The 19940-nt window shown below is 42.1% G+C and overlaps 1 protein-coding gene across 8 annotated transcripts in view; it reads left to right on the forward strand.

Moving 5' to 3' along the window:
- HACE1 (HECT domain and ankyrin repeat containing E3 ubiquitin protein ligase 1) overlaps positions 1-19940 on the forward strand; it is a 422483-nt gene that overhangs the window by 242149 nt on the left and 160394 nt on the right. For all 8 annotated transcript variants that reach the window (XM_085859091.1, XM_085859090.1, XM_085859092.1 and 5 more), the window contains one exon: positions 3108-3217. In XM_085859091.1, coding sequence (XP_085715217.1) covers positions 3108-3217 — 110 coding nt within the window. The remainder of the gene's footprint in view (positions 1-3107; positions 3218-19940) is intronic.

Here is a 19940-nt window from a genome sequence, read left to right on the forward strand (position 1 = left end):
ATGCCTCCGCTGAAGGAGTCGCCGGAGGCATTATGTTTTTGCATTGTCTGTCTGGCTGTCAATCTGTGCGTCCGTGATAGGTTTTCGTTACTGTGATAACTTAAGAACACGGCTGAAGGGATCTAAGTAAAACTTGATACAAGTATGTGTCATGATGTGAAGATAAACTGATTAGATTATGGGGTCAAGAGGTCAAAGGTCAGAGGTCCCGTTAGGTAAAAATTCTGTTACCGTACTAACTTGTGAACCAGTGATGGGATTTTGACCAAACTTGTTACAAGTATCTATCATGTATAATGACTGTCATTATGCGGCATTTTATTTTGATCGGTGACAATTTTTTTTAAATTCAATATATTTTTAATTTAGGCTGTAACACGACAAAATGTAAAAAAGTCAAGGGGTGTCAATACTTTCTGAAGGCACTATACACAAATATATATATATATATATATATATATATATATATATATATATATATATATATATATATATATATATATATATATGTATATATATATTTATAGTGCCTTCAGAATTTGCCATCATTCTGAGAGTGGTTTCTCAGGCTAGAACGTGAAGCTTGCACACTTCCCTTTAGCAGTTGTTGTATTTGGTCATTAATAATTACTTAAAACTCATCTGTATTAATGCAAGCTGTGAGAGTCCAGTCATTCAACGTTTGGATTGGTGATCGTATACACATAACCATGCGATGATTTTGCTGCTCTTCAGGTATACGATGATTGACACGACACAAAGTAGATTCGGCGGCTCTAATTTCCTGTGAGAGGTTGAACGTTTATGGTGCTTAACAAAATTACCTTGGCTGTTTATACCGTACATCAGGAGTGTCCAAATCTCATACACAACCTAACCAGAAGACTTGGAATTTTTGCCAGGCTACTCACCTGAAAAGCTTACTCCTATGAAATATGCATTGAGTTATTTAACGTCTCTTCAGCTTTTCTCCAGCTCGTCCATGAGTACTTTATGAAAACATACATTTTGTGGACGTGACTAATCACTTTACATCCATCCTGAAGGACATTGTGCTCCACGACATAGTCCTTCACATTGGCACCCCACCAATCTTGGATTTTATTCATCTGGGAATCATAATCTAGAACCATATTGCTCAGAGACTGGGACACTATTGTAAGGCTTGTCTGAATGGAGCTTATAACATTGAAAAAAAAAGAAGAGATAAGATAAGTCCAGCAGACAGGTTGACAGGCGGTTGATCTCCATGAGCGATTGAACAATGCTATTCTATGGAACACTGACTGAGGCAAAGAGGGAGGAAGCATATTGCCAGAGGTTTCAGCATGCCAGTTCTCTTCTGTGGTCCTTGATATTTTCATGCATTTCAGGCCCGTATTTTTTTTTCTTCTGATTAGTTGTTTGTTTTTTGATTGTGAGTGAGGAACTTATTTTTATGAGTCGACGTCTTACGAGGCTATGAAAAGAATACAAACTGGCCTTGGACGTGCATGCAAAATGATGACACTCCTTGCATTCAAACCACAGTTCCAATTCCGTTCACTACCGGAATGTCTTTGCTGAGATTTTGCATCATTGGATATTGTTCCCTGAGCTTTTAGAAATGAATCATTTCAAAACAGAAATGATCAACTTCGTTTGACTATTTCCATCCATCCATTGGGACCATACTCTGTGCAGAGCGTTGGTGCTGCCTCGGCAGTCTTTTGGGCTATTTGGCACAATCCTGGACGGGTCACCGCTCCGACACAGTATACCAGCAAGCTGGCACTCATTTTGCCAACCATGAAAGGATGGTAGGCAGAGTCAACCCCACCTGGTATTAATTCAACATCCAAGTGGGATTTGAACTCAGGATCTTGGGATCCCAAGCCCACCACCCTAACCATTAAGCCAACACCAGGCATATATGAGTATTTGGTCAGCATGAACTTCTCTCTGACTACCTCTAACAGGTTTGTACAACCTGTCATAGGAGACCATTTGTATGCTGGGTAGTGTTGTTTCCACCTATCAAAGAGCACTTGTGTCTGACAGGATGGCACACTTACCCTTGGCGTGCCTCGTCTGGGTTCGATTCTGGGATGGACTTGAAACTGCCGATTTGGTGCTTTTCAGGCTGTTCCACAGACAGACACTTAGCTGTTAACCAGTCTTCTATGCTTAGTCGGTAGATGTTAAAGATTGCACGGTGTCGTTTGCAAAGACTCAAACCATGACAAAGGGCATCCTGGGCAAGTTGTAAATCCCCTCCCAACTTGGGCTGACGAGTCGATTCGTGAAAGACCTTGGCCAAACTTCCTTCTTGGCCGACCCAACAAAGAAGGTGCAATTAATTGGGGCAACTATTGAATAAGTAATCGTGGTGGTGGTGGTGGTGGTGACGGTGATGGTGTCTCAAAGACACACGTTTTTTCTTTTCTTTTCTTTTCTTTTCGAGCATCCATTATACACAAGCAGTCGCTGGGAATTCGCGGACGCATGCGATTTGCACCATTTGATAAATTGCACATTAGCCCTTTGCACCACGGCACTAAATTGCACCGTGCCGTTTCCAGACTCACGCTCTTCCTCATAATATATCGGCACTTTAGTGCCCGAGCACGACTGCTAATCGGGCTGTTTGTTCACAATACCACGACTGTGCATTGCACAAAAAAAAACCCTCGTAATTGAAAGGTTTTTTTGTATATCGCAGACTTAGAGTCGCTGATATCAGCAAACAATATCATTGATGCTCGAGATTATGGCTCAGCATTTTTGAGGTTAATTGGACCTACAGGATTGGTTTCTAAATATGTGAAAACTTTGCTCCAATTCCCTGATTTATTTCTTCAAAATTATTTCAGACGTGGGTTTGCAGGTATTCACAAGTAGCGCATTTACCTTTGAGCTTCAAGACCTCTGTAATGTATGAGGGCACTTTGTCGGTGAATAATCACGCAGCCAGTCGTCTCAATTCACAATCGGATCCGAGTCCAACATGCATTTGTGAGTTATTTGGATGTCATTAATCTACCAGATCATAATCCTGCCTTGAGTGATAGGCTGCTTTTGTCAAAGATGAGGGAAGATATAATTAATTATGTTTGTTTTGCTGGCAGCTTCGTTTGGTACTGGAACACTTGTGCACGGTGAACGAGACTCAGTACAGGATGCGGGTGCTCACCGGCCTCGCTGAGTTGGCCACAACCAATGGCCATAAGCTCCTCAGGTCTGTGCAAACACTCATCAATTTCTTATGTCTTCTGATTCGTACTTTCTCTCTGTTCAAACATAACTTGCTTGACTTCACACCATTTCCACAGCTGGCCCAACAAAGTTGCTTAAGGTGGAGTGATTCTTTTTCTTTACCTGTAGCCACAGCATGGCAGCCATCCCGACTCTTGAATATATATATATATATATATATATATATATATATATATATATATATATATATATATATATATATATATATATATATATATATATATATTTGCTCGACCCCCATTCCTTTTTGGGCCTTTTATCTTGATTATGATTGACTTTGGAGAAAAGAAACAATTTTTTTCAAGAAAATTTGCTTATGCTTTCTACAACACAAGATCCAATAAGAACATTGGGCTTTGCCATGAAGCAATCAGCCAAACCATTCAACCATCCTCCATCACCCCCCCTTCCTCCCAATAGCTTTGTTGAGTACAATATGATTGTAGCTGTTGAGTACTTCAGAATGCGCAGGTCTGATGTGTCTTCTACTTTGTGGCGCACGCTGAATTTCATGCCGGAGCACTGGGCTTTCATGCTTGCCAAAGATCAGCATTAATCCGGCTTCCTTCTCAGCCCTGAGCACGTGCGTCTCACTAGGATGCCCCTACGCATGGTCACCAAGGGCACTGGTTGGGATTTGGAAGCAATCATGCTCGGCCGGCACTGATCAGGCATTCAGGCTTTCTCGGAGTAATTTGGTTTGAGAAGGACTTTATCTCACTGATCCCCCTGCCTAGGACCAGGCTTTGCGGCAGCAAAAAGCGATCGCACTCGCTTGATCAGAGCATGCCCGCGGCAGCTTGGCGGTGATCATTTGGAAACCCAATGTTTGTCATGGTGGTTTTTCACTTCCGTCTACTCATTGATCGGTATTTGTATAAATAGAACCAGCACATCTTCGGTCATTGCATTATCGGGAAGGAGCAAGTTGATTTTCAGTGGGAAAATCTAAATGGAAATCATTCCCATTTCCTGCTGCAGTCCCTTTATCAAAGGGTGTACAGACGTGCCGCTCGAGGTCGTGCCCAATTTCTCAGGGTTTGCCCGATAATCCTCCACTACCTTAAAATCCCCACCGAGTCTTGGTTTGGGATTACTTCTTCCAGTGATCAACAAAGCCTCGAGAAACGTACGCGCAGATTGATCGCAGTCAAACAATGCCTCGAAATCCACAGTTAATGCTGAATGACTTGAAAACATCTGCCATGATCAATAGGGCGACCTATGAGTATGAAGGCACAGAACAATTCTGAAGTTTGAAAAAGTTGAATGTGCATTTAATGTCCAACACTTCGAGTCATTCTTGTATCCGTTAAAAAAAAAAGGTTGTGTGTAAAACAAACAACAAAACAAACATATATATATATATATATATATATATATATATATATATATGTTTTAAAAACACAAAAAACATCAAGTCGTGCCATTCCTTAATAAGTGTGGAAGTGCAGATATTTATACCCTTGGTATTCATTTCTGAAAAGGACATATAGGGAAAAGCATCATTGGGATAACGGACCCCTTGTTTTAGAGACCCCTTTTCCTCCAGTGCTGCTCATTAAATGAAAACTGTGTGATATCTGCTTTCTATCCTTGGCCCTGCCCTTTTCAGTGATGGATGGGGTTTATTATGAGGTATTTCTTTTTCTTTCTTGCCTTCTTGCCTGATATTTTGTTCTTTCCGTCCACTGACCTTTTCAAGAGTGTCCTGCTATTTCAAAGCGAAAAAAAAGAAAAGGAAAAAAAAAAGTTCAACATTGGCTGCTATGGCACTCCTGAGCCCTCGCTGTGGCACATCACAAAGTGAAACACTTGAGGTTAGAGGACAAAATAATGCATGCCATTCACGACAAGACTGTGGTCATGACCTGAATGTACGTCGCGTCACCACACTTTGAGTTACTGTACTTGTTTTCGTTGAATTAATTGATCGACTGCTGGCCTCTTATGAATGGACTCGGCATTGTGTTAATGGAGAATGTCGATGCATTCGCATGTTGATTAATATCTACGGTCATGGTACTGGTCCAATGGCTCACTCTGGTTGAAGGATGCCAGTAGGGGATCATTTGGGTCCGCATGATTTCAGATGGGACAGCAGAATAAACGGCTTGACATCCCTTCTAGTGAGACTGGTACCTAAAAACTGAGTGATATTGCGGTGGCCTTCGATGTTTAGTTTGTTTCCTGGAATGTGCCTTGACCTCACGGAAGGACCTTGCAATTCAGACATATACGGCTCAAAAATGTTTCTTATGAGTTACCGTCATGTATTTTTCTTCACATGGAAGTTTGTGTTTTATCAATACCGACACAGATACACCCACTTTAAGAAAGGACAGATACGAACCCCCACCTTTGAACATCGTGGTAGGAAACATCAACATAACTAGAATGGCGCTTGGGAGAACCTACACCCCTGCCAGACTGAACATTTTACGTTTTGCATCCCACTGAGAGAGGCCAGATCTGTATCCGGGCCTGAACCAAAATATAATCGGCTTATTCTTGTCAACTAACCAACTCCTCCACCAAGTTTTGTCATAACCCATCCACAACTTTCTCTCAATTATGAAGGATCACGTTTAAAAACAACATTTATCGTATTCAGATCTAGATCTTCACCAAAATCTAATCAATTTGTCCTTGTCCACCAAGTTTCATCGAAATCCATCCATACCGTTTTGAGATATCCTGCTCAGACAAACAAACAAACAGACAAACAGGGGTGAAAACATAACCTACGTTCACCTTCGGTGGCGGAGGTAACCAGTAGGATTACTTCATCGGGCCGAATTGCGTTGCTGGGAGATGTTACACACGTAAGTTGTGTTTTTTTTTAATTTATTTCTGAACCTTTTATTGCGATACAAGGGACAATTCACACAATGTGGTATTCACCTGTTCTGGAGTTTCTGTTGAATGTGCACGAGCTGCAATTTGTCGGAAAAAAAAAAGTGGGAACCCTTTTTAAATGGCAAGCAACTGAAGCAGCACGTACCATTCTAAAAGTATTCACTATGACTCATCTGTGGTCAGAAACGAACCGCTGGCCTCCCAGACAAAGCTGCCGCCCTACTTATGATGCCACCGAGTCTGAGTCCGATGTTTATCTGCATAATTTGATGAAGCCAACTTGACCACGAGATCTTCCAAAAGGTGTGGACCATTAAGGGCGTCGACACCCCCATGGCTGAAGATTATTTTTGGCTTTTATCCCCACACAAATCGAGACTTGAAAGTTAAGCAATTGTCCGGTTCAAAAGAGTGAATTGCAATGAATACAGAGAGGCCGCAAAAAAATAAAAAAAAGACAAAATAAAGCACCACCCGGAGAGGCAGCGGGGCACAAAGCCGATGTGATATGTGTGGAACATTTTGTTACAATATGGGTCAATATATTATTTTGCAGCGATCATTGCACAACAGGTAAGATTGCTTTTTGCAGGTGATGTACGCGTTTTTCTGCTGAGAGCTTTATATGTACCTGCTGTTCCTGTTTCACTTATTACGTGTTTTTCTTTCACAGGTACAAGAAAGTGGTCACCAAAATGTTTTATTTCTTTTGAAAAGCACTTGTTTCAGCCCACGTGTACATTTGCCATTTGGTTTGTTCAATATCTATTTCCCTTTCGTTCACGGGTTTGACAGGATGGAACAGAGTTAGCGCACTTACCTTTGAGCTGTCTAGTCTGGCTTTGATTCTTGAATCCAAACGATGAGATTAGCGTGACTCAGGCAGGGCATTGCAAGATAATGCATGCCATCCTTTGAATGGTTGTTGACCTGTGTGTCTTGCCTGCTAGCATTATGTGGTGGACTTTAAATATATAGCGTAGCAAGCTGATGCTTTTAGTCGGGAAGCTAGTTGATGCTTTTATTCTTCTTGATTGTTTTTTTTATTCTTGGATGGGAGCCCTGCATGTGCCTTGCCAATGGACAGTACAAAGCAGCCCGGCCATTACGGCGGCAGCCAACCCTGATTGTCAGGTCAGGCCAGATCAGATCTTTGACTTGCTATGGGTATCATGCAAAACCAGTACTAACCTGTTTATGGTTGAGTGTCGGTGACTAAACTAAACCAGGTCCCACTGGTATGGAGGGTGTATGGATATGGACACCCAGCACGGTTAAAAACAAAACCTTCCAAAGGGTGGAAGAGCTCCCTGTGATCCATCGGCCATTCATATCTGGAGCCAACTGCATTTGCGAACGTCCTCATGCAGTTGGTTATCTTTCCTAGGAGGTTGGTGGCATGATTTGCACTCCGGCAATGACAAAACACTTCACTCTGCAAAACACACTGTAGTGTGTGTCGGGGTGAGGCTGAGGTGTCATCCACCAGACGGCAGTCTCCTCGGGTTAACCTTGAGGTGGTCCCTTCGATTGGTGCCTGGAATGTCCTATCCCTAAGAGATGGGGATGGGCCAAGCATCTGCCTGAGAGATTCCTAGACAGAGGCCCCTGGAGTACTGACGGAAAGTAGACGCAGCGACGCACTATGGCACGTGCTACCAATGTATGTACGTATGTATGTATTATTTTGGTAGGTAGGCGATAGAGTAGCTCGCCGGTGCTTTTGGTAGGTTATATAGCTGATGCATTTGGTTTGGTAGCTTGCTGATGCTTTTTGTATTAGAGCCATTTTATGCTTTTGGTAGATTAGCTAGCTGATGTTTTCAGTTGGGAAGCTAGCTGGTACTTTTATTCGGGTCGCTCGCGAGTTCTTTTCGTAGGGGAGTGAGTCAAAGCTTTTGGGAGGGTAGATAGTTGAAGCGTTTGGTAGGGTAGCTAGCCGTTACTTTTATTATGTTAGCCAGCTGAACCTTTTGGTAGGTTAGCTCGCTGGTGCTAATTTGGTAGGATAGATCACTGATTATTTTGGTCGGGAAGCTATGTAGATTAGCTTTTGGTAGATTAGTTCGCTGATGCTTTGGTAGGGTACCTTGCTGGTGCTTTTAGTCGGGTAGCAAGCTGATACTTTTGTAGGGGTAACCAGCTGATGCTTTTGGTAGTGTAGCAGGCTGATTTTGGTATGGAAGCTAGCTGATGCTTTTAGTATTGGAGCAGGCTGATGCTTTTGGTGTGGTAGCTCCCTCAATATTTGGGAGGGTAACTTGCTGATGCTTTTGGTCGTGTCGTTGGTGATCTTTTACTGGAGTCGCCAGCTGATGCGTTTGGTAGGGTAGCGAGACTATACTTTTAGGTGTTTCGGCAGGACAGTGTTTTTGGTGATGCTTTTGCAGAATCAACAACCTGGTAGTTATCTCTTCTCTGAGATTTCTGGTCCTCGGTTTGATTTGCATGGAAATTGCACCTGGTATGTCGGAGGATTACATTAATGAGCTTGCTGAGTGGATGTTGAGCTGGCTGACGCCTTTGCAATGTGAAAATCTCACGACATCCTTTACAAGAGTCAGCATTTGTATCAGTACCTGGGAAAATGTCAAATTTCCTGAATGGATCAAATGTTGGTTTTAGCACCTTGTCTTGTAATATTTGCTGATCACCAACTGTTGCAGTGGTACTGTTATTTTACCAGAGTGAGTCTGTAACATGGTTTAAAGGATGGCCTTGTCCCAAGAGGTACTCACACTCACCTCTCAGTTGTCCAGCCTGGATTGAATCCTGGCCCAGCTATAAACTGTCGTCCCAGTATGTCACAGACAGGGTGATTCTTCAATGTATGTTCCGTCCCTCGGATGGACTTTAAACTGTGCGTCCAGTCTTCCGGCAACAGTTGGTGAGCGTTAAAGACCCTTCGGTGTCCTTCGTGAAGAGTGAGCGAGCTATCGCTGGCACCCTGAACAAATTCCAAATTCCCGCCCTAACCTTAGTCCAACGTCAGGCCTGGCCTGTCGGTTCGTCAATGAGTCAGGCCAAACTTCCCCTGGCCAATCCCACAATAACATGAAGCAAAGACTTCCCTACCACCACCTTTAGTGCCGATTCCTTTTGTGCTGCTACATGAAAAAAACACCCATGAGGCATGAACCCACACTTCATTCTCATGAGAGCAGGGAATCTTGCATATTTATGTATCCCATCATATATGACATAGAGAGAGCAGGAACTGAATAAGTTGCAAAATACTGATGAGCTGTGGACACAGGCAGGCTAAGCTCCCCCCCTGCCCCCCTGCCCCCCCGGCCAATCCCGCAAGAGCGTGGGAATAATTTTGACCGTTGAAGAAGAAGAAGTGAGCCTGCACCAATTAATCAGATTGGATCTAAATTGTATTGTTAATATTAAGCTTGTGCCAAAGACCAGAGTCAGCTAATGTCAGATTATCTCACCATTCATCCATCAGAATAGTCTCTTGCAATATTGATCATTCTTAGAATAGTCTCTTCACTCTTCTTTGAGCATCCTCTTGATGCTAGGACAGCCCACTTATATTTTCTGCTAACTTATATAAAGGGTGGTCAGTACTTATGCAGCAGAAAGAAGCAGTTACAAAACCATGAAAAATGAATCACCGGACTTGACGAGCGTGACTTAAGATGCAACAGGACTTTAAATTGAGTGTTTCTGGGGAAAGCTGTCGAAAGTCACCTCTAAAAGTGCAAACAGAGGCACAGAACTGTCAGTAGGAAAGAATAAGCAGGAAGATTGCACAGGAAATGACAAGGATGATCAAAGCAGAGCTGACTGTGACCCCCTGACCACACTGCCAATCATAAGGATGCACGAACTGTGCCACGATCGCTGAGCATTTTTTCAGGAAAAAAATTTGCATGGGCTGTAAATGTCATGGGCATTCCTGATCTCCATACACCCACCATCACACAAGTCAGCACAAGTATGTGATGAGTAGATGTTGTGCATAATACGTCATGAAATCGTTTCACCGTCGTCGTGAAGCCATTGAAAGGTCTGAATACCGAGTGGAAGATTCAGCTACTTTAAATGAGTAGGCTTATTTCTGGGATGCTCTTTTTGAAACTTTTGAACAAATTGAAACTTGTTTCACACCAAATATCCTTTCTCCACTGAAGCAAAGACTTCCCTACCACTACCCACAAGCAATTTCTTTTGTGCTGATATATAAGAAAAACATCCATGAGGCATGGACCCTCATTCATTCTAATGAGAGCAGGTGATCTTGCATATTTATGTATCCCACCTTATATTTCATGTAGACAGCAGGAGGTGATTAGGTGGAAAAATCCTGATGAGCTGTGGTAGGAAAGGAGTGAGGGGGACAGAAGGGAGGGGGCAGTGGAGTGAGCAGTTCACCATGATGGGAAGAATTATTGGCTTGCTTTGAAAAAAAAACATCACCGTCACTAGACTCGGTGGTGTAATGGTTGGAATCTGTGACACAGACAATCCTCATAGGCTGATATCCACAGGGAGGAAGAAATTCCTCCTTCGGAAATGCTCTGCTGAGTGTAGTGAGAAAATTGGCACCATTGCTGTGGTGTCACTGGTACCAGGAGTACCCTCGGAAGTGATGGCACTTCCCCTAAGCTCAATGGCTCTGGTTGTCTTGTCCAACAGTCTTGTGCTGTATCCATTCGTCTGTATGTCCATGCACGTGACACATTGTGTGGCAGCTCCACGACGAACCTAAGATCATGAAAAAAAAAAAATCCCATCATATGTTTCATGTAGACAGCAGGAATTGATTAGGTGGCAAAAAATGATGAGCTGTGGCAGGAAAGGAGTGAAAGGAGGGGGCAGATAGGGGAGAGGAACAGTGGAGTAAGCAGAGCATCACGATGGGACAAATTATTGATTTGCTTTGAAAAAACGTGTATATTCTTTCTTTTTGATGTAAAAGCTCGTAAATGTATTGTTATTCTTCTGTTCTAAGTTACACGGTTGTGCCCAAGCAGAAGTATACATTTCTGAACACTGTATAAGTCATTCAGAAATATTGCATTTAAAAGCAACTTGAGTGATTATTCACAACACGTATCAATTTTGATGGAGAAGAGAGGGTGAGGCTTTTGCTTCACAAACAATCTCGAGGATGTCCTTTAAGTGGATTAAGGTCAGCACATACTCTTGTGAAACAGCAGCCAGGTGCTGGCAGTCACCCACTTGTGCCATTGTCTCTGTGATGGTACATAATGAGAGAGAGAGAGAGAGAGAGAGAGAGAGAGAGAGAGAGAGAGAGAGAGAGAGAGAGAGAGAGAGAGAGAGAGAGAGAGAGAGAGAGAGAGAGAGAGAGAGAGAGAGAGAGAGAGAGAACACAGAGAGAGGGAGGACACAGGAGACACTGAGACAGACAGACAGACAGACAGACAGACAGGGACACACGAAAAGGAAAAACGTTTGTAATTAAAGACATGCTCCAGTGGCTCACAGCAGGAGTGGATTTGTGTGCAGCTCATAGAACCTGCTGAACTCGAGGGGACATCTTCGCCAAAGCACCGCCCACCTCACAAAGTGATGTCTACCTTCGAAGCACCTCTCTTTCTCGCTATTACCCCACCTACCATTGTCAGATCATTGCAATCGCCAACATTGATAATAATCCTTTCATGATATCAAAGGTCAGCTGACATCCATTGTGGTGGAAGATAGACAAGAGCTGGGAATTTTGATCACGCATTCAAATCAAGGCAACAATTGCAAATGATCACTCTGACTTCATTGTTTACTGCAGCGAGTGCAATTGTTCCTGGAAGGTTGATGACTTGACGTGTTAGGGTAGAATGATGCTTGATTTCATACTCACGGTGAAGGTTTTCAGACATTCGCTCGAACTCTACATTTTTGTGATTTACTCCAGTGCTGACTCTCCCAACACTGCATTAAATGCGACCCAGATGGCCGACATTAAGCATATGCCAATTAAAGATATTCAACTAAAAATGAATGCATCCGCATTTTGTTCAGCAAAAAATGGACCCACCCACTTAAACCATCTGTTGGGAACCCAGTTTAGCACAAACATCAGCACCATGTGCCAACTTGTGCTGTTTTGTTTTTTTCTTCACAAAAGCAAGGCTCACAGAAGAGCAAATATGTGTGAATGTTATTCTGCTATTGCCCCTTTAAATAAGGGAGGGAAAGTGTGGGGGGGGGGGCATTTTCAGTCTGTCCTGTTTTTCTGAAACCTTTAATGAAATGCAAATCATCGCATTATACAAGTATGATGAGGATACATATCATAAACAAAGCAACCACGAAAGGAGACACAAGGTCACCTTTGCTGTTTCAAACCCTCCCCAGAGTGAAAGTACTATTTGAAGGGTTTGAAACAGCAAAGGGCTTACCTTGGTAGCCCTTCGTGGTTGCTTTATGCCGCTTCTTTGGCCGCCAAAGAAGAGCATGGGAGGAGTGGATTTATTTATATAATCCTTGCCCCCTGGGTAAATTCACTAGGTGAGAGCAAATTGGTTATTCCCTCCATTAACAGGTGAGAGATGTTAGTGGGTTATATATATTGTGTATGTGTGCGTGCATATATATATATATATATATATATATATATATATATATATATATATATATATATCTCTTCTTCTTCTTTCGGCTGCTCCCGTTAGGGGTCGCCACAGTCGATCATCCGTTATGATCCGCATAATGATTTGGCACAAGTTTTACACCGGATGCCTTTCCTGATGCAACCCTGGTTGCTTCTTACGACACAGGAATATGGTACACCTATTCTAACCGGGGCATATGCCGGGCCCAGTACACTGGTACTCACTTCGCCGACCTCGGAAGGATGACAGGCTGAGTCAACCTCCCGGTGTGTATTAATTTAGTGGCCCAACGGGACTTGAACTCAGGACCTTTTGGATCCCAAGCCGCTACCCTAACCACCACACCAACACCAGGCTTGTATGTATGTGTGTGTGTGTATATATGTATATATATATATATATATATATATATATATATATATATATATATATATATATATATATATATATATCTATATATATACATATACTGAATGTATACATTAAAAAATATATATATACATATACATATATATTTTAAGCCTTAAGGCAATTTAAGCCTGGTGTTGGCGCAGTGGTTAGGGCAGCGGCTTGGGATCCAAAAGGTCCTGAGTTCAACCCCGTTGGGCCACTGAATTAATATACCAGGGGGTTGACTCAGCCTATCATCCTTCCTAGGTCGGCGAAATGAGTACCAGTATACTGGGCCGGTGTATACCCCGGTTAAAATAGGTATACCATATATTCCTGTGTCGTAAGAGGCAACCAGGGTTGCGTCAGGAAGGGCATTCGACATAAAACATGTGCCAAATCACTATGCGGATCATACGGATGATCCGCTGTGGCGACCCCGAACCGGAGCAGCCGAAAGAAGAAGAAGAAGATACTGTATGTATATAAAAAAAATTATAATAATAATAAAAAAATATATATACATAAAGGATATACACACATACATATACATATATATGAAATGCCCTTCATATATATGAAATATATATATATATATATACATATACATATATATGTATATATATACATGTACATATATATGAAACAGCACATACGTATTCATAAGCTGCTACGCTAACCACTACGCCAACATCAGGCTTGTATATACATATATATATATATATATACTGAATTTATATATAAAAAATATATATATATATATATATACATACATATACATATATATGTATTTATACATGCAGTACATACACATACATATACATGTATATATACATACAGTATATACACATACATATTGTTGCGAATTCGCGCCCGCCGGTGTGCGAGCGGCCACGTAACTCGAATCGCGGCACGTCGCCCACCGGACGGACAATTCCGTCGTGACCCTCTCGGACTAACGCCGGGAACTAGTCACGGGTGGGCCTTTCGGCCTCACCACGATCGTGCCAATTGGCCCCCCGCGTGGGATAGGGTTGTTCGCCAAATTCGACCTACCTAAGTACCCACACGGAGGGTAGACCGGGCGATCGCACCTCGCCGCAGGTCGACTTCGGACACGGGCCACTTTAAGCGACCCGTTCCGTACTATCGGGATAACCGAGTGGTGTTATCGTCAACCTCGACGGTTCCGATTAGTTATTGGGCGTATTTAGCCCACGACCAACCCTTTACGTGATGTAAGATGGAGATTCAATTAAAGAAAAGACAAAGCGAAACGGATGGAGGGTAGAATGAATAAATGAAGTGGATGGATGGAGGGTAGAATGAATAAATGAAGTGGATGGATGGAGAGAAGGGATGAATGGGATTCAGGGAAGGGATGAATGGATGGGATGGAAAGTGGATTCACAGCAAGTTCCACAGTTGTTCAGAACACACAATACTCCAATCTCACAGAGTGAACACAAGATGTAAGGAATAAATGATGAACGAGAAAGACACTCAGTGGAGCACATACCTCTGCCACGCAATGCCTGATCCACGAGTACATATCGGGCCCAATACATTTTTGAAATATCATGCTATACAGTACTATATCGTTTTTGGCCCTTTCTCTCAATGGTGAAGAATCACTTTAAAAATTAAATAATTATCGTATCCAGATCTGGATTCAGTTCTTCCTTGCCACACGCTCAACCTGTCCACCAAGTTTCTTCCAAATCCATCCACGATCTTTTGAGATATCATGTTGAATCATTTCTTCCTTATAAAATTGAATCATTTCTTCCTTTATCACACACCCAACATTTCCACCATGTTTCATCTGAATCCTTCCACAACTTTTTGAGATATCGTGTTATACGAGGTGTGTTCAAAAAGTATCCAACCTTAATTTTTCGTGCGTAAACAAATGAAGCTAGGGAGGCGTGGTTTGGTGCACGTATGTAGGCGATCCTAATCCGTATGCGTGACTATTTCCCGCCTCCAGAAGCTGTCAGTCGCCGACAGACCGCCAATGAGTGAGGAAGTGTAAGTGAGCGCCGTCGGATTTTCGTTTTTGACAAAATGACGGAAAAACTTGAACAACGCTACTGAATCAAATTTTGTGTAAAGCTTGGCGATTCCCAAGTGGAAACGATCCGCAACATTCAACAGGCCTTCGGGAACAAAGCAATGGTCACCACACAGATAAAAGAATGGTACAACCGCTTCAAAGATGGTCGCACATTAGTGGAAAGTGAAGCACGTTCTGGTAGGCCCTCAACATCCCGAAATGAGATCGTCATTGACCAAGTGAGGATCCTGCTGATGCAGGATCTTCAAATCACAATCAGAGAACTTGCAGACGAGGTGGGCGTCAGCATTGGATCCGTTCATTCCATTGTGACTGAGGATTTGGGCTTAAGGAGAATCTCAGCGAAGTTCGTGCCAAAGCTGCAAACGATCGAGCAGAAGCAACTCTGTTTGGAGATCGCACAGGACATGCTGGAGACTGTGAACAGCGATCCCAACTTCTTCAACACAGTGATCACTGGCGATGAGACCACAGTGATCCGCCATTTTGTCAAAAACGAAAATCTGACGGCGCTATGTACACTCTGTGTGACAGTGCTATGTACACCAGGCAGTGCGTCTTCGGGAAATGCTCAGCATGACTGCTCCGAGGTGAAGGTTACATTTTCAACTTTTGTCAGAATAAACTCAGACAATGGAACACAACGTTTACATATGTACTTCATTTACATTATCACCTAACATTGTCTTGAATGTCAATATGTAGTTTTATTTTGAAAAATGACAACAGCCGTGATAATCTTGTCATGGCTTACAAACATCGGTTTGGTTCATCCATCCATTCATCCATCCATCCATCCATCCATCCATCCATCCATCCATATATCCATCCACTCACCCATCCATCCATCCATTCATCCATCCATCCATCCCTCCCTTCCCTCCATCGTTTCTCTCCATCCCATCCATCCATTCCTTTTCTCCATCCATCCATTCCCTCCATATATATATATATATATATATATATATATATATATATATATATATATATATATATATATATATATATATATATATATATATATATATGTGTGAGATGACCCATGCATTGGGTGAACGTTGTGACAGCGATTGATGAAAAAAATCATTTCAAGGAAAAAAAAAAGATGGCTCCAGTGAACTATATCACTGAGGTTGTTTTCATTGATCAAATACACCCGAAGAGTACTTGACTGAATCAGGAATTGATTTTTTAATAATTTTTTTTGTTGCCCAATTTGAACGAAACTTGATACTGCATACCGAAGGCAGATGGTGAGTAAGGTGGCACTAAAATCTTTGCGCTATCGTGTACTGTTTTGGCTATATTTCAGGAACATACATACATACTCATATATGTATATATATATATATATATATATATATATATATATATATATATATATATATATATATATATATATATATATATAAGATGAGAGTTTTAGTAAATATAGATGTATGTATATATATATATATATATATATATATATATATATATATATATATTTTTTTTTTTTACTCATAAAAAAACAAATATGCAACAAGTGTTTTGAGGCTTGCATTAATTGTTTTATAGGATCTTGAAAATGTTAATAATCCTGTTGAGGAGGACGAACACACTGATCTGAACACTCCATAAACATGATGTCAGTGGAAGCTAAATTATATTCATCCCAACGCATTCCTGTCTGAAATGAGCATGCAAGATGTGATGTCGATCATAATGATCATAGACGAGGTTGCGTTGCCAGAACGGGCTATAACATGTCTGACCAGCCACTGACCCCAGTACAAGCTTGAACATATCTTGTCATTGACCAAATCACATGAATGACCTCTTGCTGTGGAATACTACACCATTATTGGGGCAATGTCACTTCCAGTTAATCAAGAGCCTGGGTGGACGTGGTGACCACAAATGTGCATCCTTTAGATGTCCCAAGCATGTTCATTCTGTTCTCATTCTGGACATTCTGCAGGCCAGTACATGTAATTGATGTTTTAGTTCTGATGTATTGTACAGTGTTGACATGTGCATGGTGACTGGACAGGTGTTGCATTCTCCCATAGATAAAATTTAAACCTTGCTTTTGGCCCAGGTGGATGACTATACGTGTGATAATCTCTCCTCTGTATCTGATTCCAGTCACAACACCCCTTCGAATGATGACAAGATCAGTTTTTCGGCTAACTTGAATTCCAGCCCCTACCACCAGGCAGCCCCTCACAAACCGATCATGCTGCCTTAGGGCTCAATTAGGAGATCACTCCCCACCTCATCTCCAGACTGCAATATATCTGTTGTTGAAGTCTAGTCAGAATGTATATACATCGATGATGTTCTCCCTGGAGGAGCAATGGTCTTCCGAACCGCATCATACTGGCATGAAACCTGTTCTGAACCGTGGGTTGCAATCCGATGGTTGATGACTTCTTTGTCGGTCATTCTGGAGAAATCATGCTGTTGATAAGCTTTTCCTTCTGGGTTATAACACTTGGATGACCTGAATGAGGTCTCTATGTGAACCGTCCAGTCCGATGGTACTTTGACAATCCCCAATAAATGACACTGGCGAAGACCATTGGATTGGTAGCAATGGCAGTCTGACTTATCCACCCTGAACCACACCACCGGCCTGATTCAAGCCATTTGTTTTTTTTTAATAATGCGTCACCATTGATAACCTGAGAAGACCGTGCGGATGGGCCAAGGTATAGAGGATTTTGACCTGTACAGATGTGTCTGGGGATTTGCACGCGAATGACCGTGGATCGCTCAGTACAGGTGAGGAAAATTGTAAAATTACACGTTGCATATCCAATCTCCTGATTGGGTTTCCTTCCACAGTAGCTATGGTTTGAATATACGTACATGGCGAAAAAATTTCCGAATTGCAATTCCACGGTTCATTTGAGTTTAAATCTTGCTAATTTTTTTTTTTTTGTACCAGAAAATAATTGGCCATGTTGTTGGAAAATGAAATGTATTCGCAAATGTATTTATTTGTTTGTAATAATCTATCTATAATTACAGCAATCTCTCTGTGTGTGTGTGTGTGTGTGTGTGTCTGTCTGTCGGTCTGTCTGTGTCTGCGACCGCCGTTTCTCGACAACCACCGATCCGATCTGATTGAAACTTGCCAGGAATATTGCTGGGGACCCGCGGATGTGCCTTTTCAAGGTTTGATATTAATCAGACGAGTGGTTCCCAAGTTACGGCCATTTTATTGCTTTTTTCAGTGTTGGAAAGGTGTAATATATCGCAGCTGAAGTGTCGTTCCACCTTATCATGCCATTTTTTCACAAATTAATAATAATAATAATAATAATAGCACAATAATTGGCAGTAATAAAAAGAATAACGTGCTACAATGACCAATGTCTGTCAACCGATAACGACCTATATATTGTCTGTCAACCAATAATGACCAATAACGTCTGTCAACCAATGACAGGACACGGTGCTATGACGTCACAAATGATGTCACAATTAATGTTTATTTATTTATTATGTTGCCAAAACGAAGTTTTTGCAAGATATGTTAGTCAGCTTGTATGTTTTTTTTTTTTTTTGTCTGTAATCACGTATAAAAAATTCTGCAGAGCACAGTTATCATTGGAAATTTTTGTAACTTCGCATATCAGAGGCCTATAGAGGTCCCTTTCAGCGCATAAAATTTTGAAGGTCAAGGTCAAAGGTCAAAGTCACTTTGTCGCAAATCAGGGGAGTCGACGAAACCCTTATTTTTTGAGTAATTTTGATCGGATCGTCTTCAAACTTCATGGGAATATAGTTCATGGTCTGGTGTTCAGCTGATTAATTTTTGGTGGCGATTGGCCTTGACCTTCATGGTTAACGCCTGAGGTCAAACATATTTGACCATAAGGTCAAATTTTCAAGTTTTAGGAACCATATCGTGTAGTACCTCAAATTGAACACCTCGATGAGTGCTTTCTAGATATGTCAAGCTTGAGACATTATGACGTCATTTGGTGACGTTATGAGGCAAACGCATATTTTTCATGGTTACTCTGTAGAACAATTCTCATCGGAATCTCTCGTAGGCAGATATTCCTCAAGGAGTCGCTCCTGGTGGATAGCAGCTCTGTTCACCTCAGTGTGACCTTAAAGAAGTCACACGTGGTCACCTTTTGGCAAGATATGGGTCACCCTGTGGGTGACATTGGTTTATTTATTTTTTGTTTCCCAAGTGTTTCCCAAGGTTTGAAAGCTGTTTTTTCCCAAGGTTTGAATTAATTGTTCAAATTATTAATTAATCCCAAGGTTTGAATTTTTCCCAAGGTTTGAATTAATTGTTCAAATTATTAATTAATCCCAAGGTTTGAATTTTTCCAAAGGTTTGAATTAATTGTTGTGCTTGGTAGACATTTGTGAATACATTTACAGAGAGAGGGGCGAGAGAGTAGGGGGAGAGAGGGGGGAGAGGAGGCGAGAGAGGGGCGAGAGAGGAGAGGGAGAGAGGGGGCGTGAGAGATTGGGGGCGTCACAATTCAAGAGAGGGGGAGAGAGGATGTGGCGAGAGAGGGGACGGGAGAGGGGGTGTGAGAGGAGCGAGAGAGAGGGGCGAGAGAGGAGGGGGAGAGAGGAGGGGCGAGACTGGGGGGGGAGAGGGGGAGAAAGAGGGGGAGAGAGAGGAGGAGAGAGAGGAGCGAGAGAGGAGGGGGGAGAGAGGAGGGGCGAGACTAGGGGTGAGAGAGGGGGTGGGGGGGGAGAGAGGGGAGGGGAGAAAGAGGGGCGTCACAATTCTTCTTCTTTTTCGTTTGATATGA

This window comes from Eptatretus burgeri, chromosome 16 (assembly GCF_056783735.1).
Source record: "Eptatretus burgeri isolate ZD-2024b chromosome 16, Ebu_testis_v1, whole genome shotgun sequence".
Taxonomy (NCBI): Eukaryota; Metazoa; Chordata; class Myxini; order Myxiniformes; family Myxinidae; genus Eptatretus; species Eptatretus burgeri.